Source organism: Triticum aestivum, chromosome 7B (genome assembly GCF_018294505.1).
Source record: "Triticum aestivum cultivar Chinese Spring chromosome 7B, IWGSC CS RefSeq v2.1, whole genome shotgun sequence".
Classification (NCBI taxonomy): domain Eukaryota; kingdom Viridiplantae; phylum Streptophyta; class Magnoliopsida; order Poales; family Poaceae; genus Triticum; species Triticum aestivum.
Window position 1 is genome coordinate 44545215 of NC_057813.1, and position 7825 is coordinate 44553039.

Consider the following 7825-nt stretch of genomic DNA (forward strand, 5'->3'; position numbering starts at 1 on the left):
AGAATGACAAGCAGAAGTATCATATGGTCAGTTGGCCGGACATTTGCAAGCCCAGGGAGCAGGGCGGCCTGGGAATTATGTGTTCTAAACAGATGAACATCGCCCTTCTTTCCCGTTGGCTTTGGCGCATCTCGCAAGGCATGGGCGGTCTTTGGCTCGACATCATCCGAAACAAATATCTGCGCGGACAGCCCCTCGCCTTCTGCCAGTGAACTGGCGGCTCCCAGTTCTGGCAGTCGGTCGTCCAGCTCCTTTCGGTTCTCCGCATCGGGACTTCCATCTCGGTTGGCTCCGAAGCGACGACTTTGTTCTGGTTTGATCGTTGGGCTAGTGACGCCCCCTTCGCGGCGCGCTTTCCCGGCCTATTCTCCATCGCAGTTGACCCTGTGATCTCTGTCGAGAGGGCCCTTATTAACTTAGGGTGTCTCGTGTTCCGGAGGCCATTTGGGCCTCCGGAATCTGCTGCTTGGCACGAGTTGCTGGATTGCGTTGCTTGCACGAGCCTAGGGTGGACGGTGGGCCCGACCAGGTGCGTTGGCGCCTGGAGCCCTCCGGCATGTTCTCCACCAAGTCCCTCTACCTGGCCATCGCCCCCACCTCCGCGCCCCCTCCCCCTCTCGATAGTGTGGTCCATTCGCCTACCTCTGAAAATCCGGATCTTCATGTGGCAATGGATTCGCGGTCGGGTTCCGTCCGGGGTTGAGGTCTGCAAACGAAATGGCCCGGGCTCGGGCATCTGCCCCCTCTGCGGTGTCCCCGAAGACTCGAATCACATCTTCTTCTCCTGCGTGTCCGCTCAGTTCGTTTGGAGCTGCTTTCGGGAAGTGGTTGGTGGCGATTGGTGCCACAACAACTTCCCCGACTTATTTGCCGAACTCCAGAACTCCCCCGTGTCGTCTCGACACATTAGGTGCCTTGAGATTGGGGTCCTAGCCTGGACCCTCTGGACGGTCCGCAATAAGCTTGTGATCCAGCAAACCCCCCTTTGACGAGCTACTGACGCAGTCTTCAAATTCTCTGATTTCTTGCAGCTTTGGCGGCCGCTTAGCCGCTCCCAGGACCACGACGCCATCTCCGCCTTCATCGCCGACCTCCGACAGATGGTCGTCCGCCTGTCACCGCCGCCCCCGCCGCCTCCGCCAGAGCCTGATTAGGCACCTTCCTCGCCTGTTGGCGGCTGCCTAGTTTTCTTTTTCTTTTTTTGTGGGCTTGTTGAGTTGTGCCCTCAGCAGAACCTATGTACTTTTATGTGAGACTTGGGTGTGTGCGTGTGGACTAGTCCGTGTATGTGCGTTCTCTGGCGGTTTGCTTTATTTATAAAGCGGGGCGAAAGCCTTTTTGGGTATAGGCAACGTCCAAGCGCAATGCTCCTTCGCTGGCTTGTTCTGTTCTCAGCTGATTGGCTCCGTGTCTCTGGTATGACCATCAAACTGACCGGAATGCTGATTTTGTTTCCGTTTCTCTCTAGTTATATGCTCAAGTAAATTACCTCTCAACCTTCAAGTTTTGTTGTAAAATGTGTTGGCCCGTTCTCCTTCTATTTTGTTGGTTTCCAGGTTTTTTGTTGTTGTAATTATGTTTCATCTGCTAATTAAGCAATCAAATGAGTATTAAGCAAACAAGTTATACTTTGGGAGTTCAACACAAGATAAACTATGTACATAACACATGCATTTCAAGAAATCCAATTCCCATTTAATATATAAATAACTTTTTCATCTGCAAAGCAATTCTCTATTTCACTGTGTTAACACATTTGATTGAGTAGTGAGTGGAGTACAAACCATAGCCAAGCCTTTATGTGTAGGAACTGATGATATCCCCCGTTTCAGATGAGCATATCTCCACGACGTCTTTCTGCCATGTATTCTCACATGATTTGGTCAAGTGTAGCCATCGATTATCGAAATCGTAGCACAAGACAAAATTAATCTGTCCCATCTTCACAACCCTGCCCATAAATTAGGCTAAGCACATGTGTGGAGCAAACCGAAAACACAGACAGTGGTCCCTCAAATAGGATAACATTATAAGCACTTGTATCATGTATCAGCTAAGAAATGCAATCGTCCTCATTTCCCGTATTATCCATGGCACTATGCGGTTCCAAATCTCTGGTTAAAAAGTTCCAAATTTCTGGTCGAAATGTTGCCGATGCAGGCCAAATGACAATGGAAGATAATGACAATGCAATTGGGAAAAAGAACAGATATATGCAGATGCAGGCCAAATGATGGACATAGAAGCTATGCATTGCAGACAGACGACCCCCAAAAAATAAATCCTTACCGAGACTAGTTAGTAGTTTGGTTAACCAAGCCAGGTAGCAGTGCAACAATTATATCGCTATTAGTTACTCCCTACGTTCCATAATTCTTGTTGTGGTTTTAATTCAAATTTGAAATTCCTCACCACTTAAAGTACATCAATGTAATATATGAATGAACAGCAATGGGGTACATAAAAACAGTTGATAAGCTCAGTACTTGTGATTTCCCACAAACTGCAATCTTCAAACATTCTAATGAGATGCATTAATTTCACATCAGTGAAGATTGTTAATATCAGAATGAACTACTATTACAAGCACATAATGGTAATCGCTGACCTTTAACAAAAATACAATGAGTTGGTTCACGTAAGCATGCAAGCAATATGCATCATAGATGTAAAAGGCAGTGCATGCGCAAAGGAAGACACTAACAACGATTGATGGAAATGATTGTAAAAAGGATTTGCCTGGACAACAAAACTTACCATTCAAGTTATCCTAAAATAAAAAATCATCAATTAGCTGGTTCAAGTAAGCATGCCAGCACATGCACATGCACATGCTTTGGAACGGTGGAACCTAATTGAACCAAATTCCACTGTGAGTAACATCATGAGGAGTAGCCTACATTTCTATCCGTTAATTACCTAATAACACATTAAGAAAACAATTTGAAAGCTAGCCAATTTTCACTATGTTATGGAGTCAAAATAATGAAAGTGTACACCAGTTTTCACAGGTTTCTAGCGAAACCATGGTCAGGGGTAACTTGGCATAATCCATGGATGTTATATTCATATGTTCAGATTGAACATTGCGACGGAGTGCATCAAGATACACACTCTGTAGTCCTACATTGCGAAAACTAGTCAAAATATGCACCAACTCTCAGCCCAATTTATGGGTTTTGGCCATGCCGGCATACCTTGTTGAAATTTCCAGATTGTACACAATTCTGTCCATCAGTTGATTAATTCAAACACCGCTGTCAGCTATGCACCACCACCACTCTTCATCGCCACTGACAGCCAAAATCAAATTTCTGAAATATTAGATTCTACTCCCTCCGTTCCTAAATATTTGTCTTTTAGAGATTCAAATGGACTACCACATACGGATGTATATAGACATATTTTAGAGTGTACATTCACTCATTTTGCTTCGTATATAGTCACTTGTTGAAAACTCTAGAAGAACAAATATTTAGGAACGAAGAGAGTAGTAAGTTCTGTGATCACCTGCAGAAGACCTGTGCGTCAAGGTCCTTCCTGATGGCGTCCGATTGGAACCTCTTCTTATCATCGTCCCAGAACTTGGCCTCCAGCATGCAAGCAAATTAGTTCGTTGTAGCCTTAACACAGCCCATTTCAAGAGTTGAAGTCAAGGAGCAAACCAACTGCGAGGAATTGTGAATGGCTGCCAGTGTGACATCCAGTGATTTTCACAACTACAAACTTGCAGTGGAGTCAAAAGCAACCGGAATGTATTTTCTTCCTCTCCAGAAACTGGTAGGATCACTGGCTTTGAACAAAGAGGAAAAAATTCAGTTACAAGTGACCCGCTTTTTTAAGGAACGAAGTCGAAAAAACCCATTCAACCTGGTTGGTTTCTCGAAACACAAACACCAAAAGGAAATCAAAAACTGATATCACATACAAACGTGTCAACTCAGTTGTTATATTGGTATCCTGGGGTTCATGCTCCAGCAGATCAACCAGAAACCAGCAACGACTCAAAAAATAACATATCTCATTCTTCACCATATACAGAGACCTAGACTGAACTTGTCAAGAACCAGGTCCCAAAACCGCAATACGGAGCACCCCCCACCCCCCACCCCCCACAAAAAAAGGAAATAAACACGTGCTCATATTTCAAGTACAATACATTACAACAGATCACTAAACAAGCTCACCGGTCACCGGGCATCAATGCGCAGAGTTCCTGGGCTGGCTCGAGGGTCCACCTCCATAGAGCATCTGATAGACCGGTCGGATCCTCACGGTCAGGATCACGCTCAGAAACGTTCCCAAGCATGCCATGCCTGACAGCACAAAGAACGTGAGCCTGAAACAGCTGGGGCCGTAGCATACCATGACATGGTCAGAGCCCGCCACTGCTGCGACGCTGTGCTGTTTTGCCGCTTCATGATCGTAGACATACCCGGCGAGGCTGCTGAACACGAGCGCGCCAAGCGGGTTTGCCAGCAAGATGAAGTTGTAGATCTTCCCAAACTGCTTTAGCCCAAACAACTCCGATGACGTCGACACCATCACCGAGAAATGGACGCCGTAGCAGATGCCGAGTATGGCAACGGAGATGTAGAGCGTGGCTTTGAGACCCAGAGCGAAGACTAGGTAGTTGATTATCATCACCACTTGGGTGCATGTGATCAGTACTGTCCGTGGAAGTGTCCTTGACCTGGAAAAGAAGCTTTGGTTAACCAACCGCAGGATGAAAAATTAAATCAAATTTTAGAATGTGAACAAATGCATTCAACCGTGCATTGCATCCAAACAAGAAAATTTCTGGTCGTATATTTATATCTCCTACACAGTTGGGGCTGGGAACCTTTTTCACTGTTCCAGTCTGTCGGAAAATAAATAAGGGGGAGAAATATTGTCAACCCATTATTTATTGGCTTGTAATCTGAAGCTGGAATGGAGACTTTAGTAATTCAGTTAGAGAAAGCTTTGATCCATAACCCGCGGCAGACATAACGTGTTCCTTTATAAGAGGTCAGCTCATTCTTTATTGGCTTGTAAGTTGAAACTGGACTGAAGGTTCTAACAATTCTATCAGGATAGTGGCAGACGAATATTTTTGTTTGAAAAAAAAGTCCATTGGTTACCTAGCTATGTTGGCATGCCACAGTTTGTCCAAAAAACAAACAATAAACAACTACATAACCAAAAGAACTCCATGAAACTGGTAGAGCAACTATGTAGACCAACTGGTGCTTGTACAGGTAGATGAAAGTACACCTTGTTTTGCAATTCAATAAATAAGAGATTCCATTACCTGACAAAATAATCAGAAACAGCACCACCTCCTAAGCGGCCAAAGAAGTTGCCCAAACTGAAGAGAGAGACTGATATAGTTGTGCCAACAACACCTGCTGCAGTTCCAACTTGCGCTAGATTGTTAAGAACGGTGACTCCAGACCCAACACCTATAAAAAACACTGCAAAGAGCAACCAGAAATCTGCCTTTAGCAGAGCTTCACGGAACCGGAAGTCCTCTCCCCTTTTTGGTCTTCTTCTCTTCTGCTTCACAGCCCCTTCACCCTCAGCTAAGAGAAGATCAATATCTGCAGCATCCTCATCTTTGATTTTGCCGAAATTTGGTTCAGAGGAAGAAGGCAGAAGAAATGGTTCCGTGTGATCATTGTCAGCAGCAGCAGAAGTGACTTTCCTTGGGACGCTTCGAAACAATGTCATCTTCACGGGTATCGCAAATGGTGCAAGAATGAGAATGACCATAATAGCAATCAAGGAATAGTTCAAAGCAGGGGTGAGAGTCAGAAAACGATCCAACGTCGTGGCCACCACGAGATAAACCCCAAGAAGAGCACTGTTGATCTGTACGAACAGGAAGTGAACTCGCTCCGAGGAATTCTCCACCAGAGAAGGCTCACAAGGCCTCACAAAGTACATCGCGAGAAGGCAAACGATGGCAACTCCCAGGGTGAGAAAAAGCAAGAGGTTTGCAGCTGAGCCGTGAAGCGCGCCGGTGTAAATGGCAGTGTATACAGCCGCACTCAGACCAGAGTAGCCTTTGAGGATGCCGGCAACAGCCCCTCTGCTGAGTGGGAAGTTCCTCATGTTGGTTACTAATGCGGCGGTCGACATCCACGCACCGCTGTTCGAACCCATGCATAATGCGATCCATATCTGCAATAGGGCCAACGAAAAGATTGGCACTAGTAAATTTCCACTATATGATGATCAAAGTAAAGAAAAGAAAAAGCTAGCCTAATAAGTCCAATCTTCCGCGTAAATTAAGTAAGATGTCCTCAATATGTGGCTCTTCGAGGCGATGAAAGCTTCCATTTTGTAAAGAAAATTATGTGGCTATCAGGCTATGCGCATATCGCCCGGCAAATGAAGCCAAATACAGGTGATACTTTTTCGCCCAATTGCAATCGAGGATTAACTTTTCGCCAATACTAGTTGGTATAAGTTTTGTTTGTGGAATCTTAGAAAGGGACACTTGTTTAGCTGGTCCCAACTAAGCATAACGCCTTTCCCCTAATATCAGTTCGTACAATGTAACCCAGCAGAGCAATTGAAGCATACGATTTCACGATCTAGAACCGATCTACAGTAAGGATTAATCTAGTAAAAGGGGATCTCATCGGGGAGCTCACTCACCAGCCAGTAGGGCAGCGCCGGGGCGACGCCGGAGACGGCGAGCCAGGTGACCCCGTAGCCGAGGAGGCCGGAGGCGGCGGCGACGAGCAGGAGCAGGGCCGGGTGGAGCTTGTTGCAGACGACGCCGGGGAGGAGGCCGAGGCTGTCCCCGACGTTGCAGGCGACGCCGAGCAGCGCGACGCGGCTCTGGTCGGCGCCGAGCGCCACCTTGAGCGCGTGCGAGTAGAGCGCGAAGGCGGAGCTGGTCCCCGCCGACGCCTGCAGCCACACGGCCGCCCCCAGCCCAAGCCACGGCGGCCGGCTCCCGGCCTTCACCGCGCCCGGCATCCTCCGCCGCCGCGACCGCCGCTTCGCCGGACTTTCTTCGCCCCCGCCCTCTCGCCGTCACTGCTTTCTTTCCGGGGGAATAAAGCTCTCTCTGTGGTCGGGTGATGGCGAGTCGGTGGCGACGGTGGCGGGTTTTAAAGGGGGGTTTGGGTGGGGGGCGGCGTGAGGTCAGGCGTGGCAAAGGACTAAGCAGGAGCCGCTGGAGAGGAAAGCGTAAAAAAAGCCATGGGTTTGAAGCGGCGTCGATGGCGACGGCCGGCGCGGCGGCCGGGCAAGGCCCGAAAATGTATCTGAAGCTGATTTCCGGCCGGGTGTCCGCATAGGCGTAGCGCCGCGTAGACCCTCGCCAGCTCGCCACGACGGCTGGGGGAGGAAGCCGTCTTCTTCCTCTCGCGGTGCTGGCGGTGGTGGTGGGCGGTGGATCCGATTTAGTCCATTGATGAGTAATCTATTCCTCCTGGGAAAGATTTTACGCGCTGTGCTGTTCAGATAACGGAAATGGTGGACTTTTTGCAAAGGAAAAAATGGAAAACAAGCAGTTTGACCCGACGGAGGCGCCGAACTGCTGATGATCTGTCGCAGGATCGGATCGTCTTGGTGCATGTTGTCCGTCTTTGTAAGCTGGGTTCAATGAACCATCGATAATGTTGGGGCATCTCCAATGCCGGCCCCTAAATCGCCCGCAACAGGCCGGATCGAGCGGTCCGGACGTATTTTGTCATTCAACACATTTCCGTATCGGTCCGCTCAATGGTTATGGCATGTTTTTTTTCCCGCAAACTTGAGATAAACTGTGAGGCTTTATGGTTGTCCGGGCGGCTGTCACGTCCGCGACTGACTAACCTGGCTCACC

At 48.0% G+C, this 7825-nt stretch overlaps 1 protein-coding gene across 4 annotated transcripts; it reads right to left on the reverse strand.

The window, feature by feature from the left end:
• Positions 1 to 1673: 1673 nt before the first annotated feature.
• LOC123158474 (protein NUCLEAR FUSION DEFECTIVE 4) lies at positions 1674 to 7559 on the reverse strand. Of its 4 annotated transcripts, none has more exons than XR_006479342.1 (6): positions 6646 to 7559; positions 5294 to 6165; positions 4188 to 4693; positions 3511 to 3789; positions 3198 to 3293; positions 1674 to 1951 (listed from the first exon to the last, which is right to left on the reverse strand). XR_006479342.1 is itself a non-coding variant. In XM_044576451.1 (3 exons), the coding sequence occupies exons 1-3, from the start codon at positions 6970 to 6972 to the stop codon at positions 4201 to 4203; spliced, it is 1692 nt and encodes a 563-aa protein (XP_044432386.1). In that variant the 5' UTR covers positions 6973 to 7558; the 3' UTR covers positions 3921 to 4200. The 4 variants fall into 4 exon arrangements, 1 of the variants encoding a protein (XP_044432386.1); XR_006479343.1 differs by having other exon boundaries at positions 3511 to 3793; XR_006479344.1 differs by lacking the exon at positions 1674 to 1951 and adding an exon at positions 2008 to 3123.
• Positions 7560 to 7825: the final 266 nt, after the last annotated feature.

Excerpts from the sequence above, each read along its gene's own strand:
- LOC123158474 (XM_044576451.1), bottom strand. The coding sequence starts at position 6,972 with ATGCCGGGCGCGGTGAAGGCCGGGAGCCGGCCGCCGTGGCTTGGGCTG. Across the intron at positions 6,166-6,645 it reads CGGCGCTGCCCTACTGGCTG|ATATGGATCGCATTATGCAT; the intron begins GTGAGTGAGCTC and ends GCCCTATTGCAG. Across the intron at positions 4,694-5,293 it reads GTTTCTGATTATTTTGTCAG|GTCAAGGACACTTCCACGGA; the intron begins GTAATGGAATCT and ends CTTCTTTTCCAG.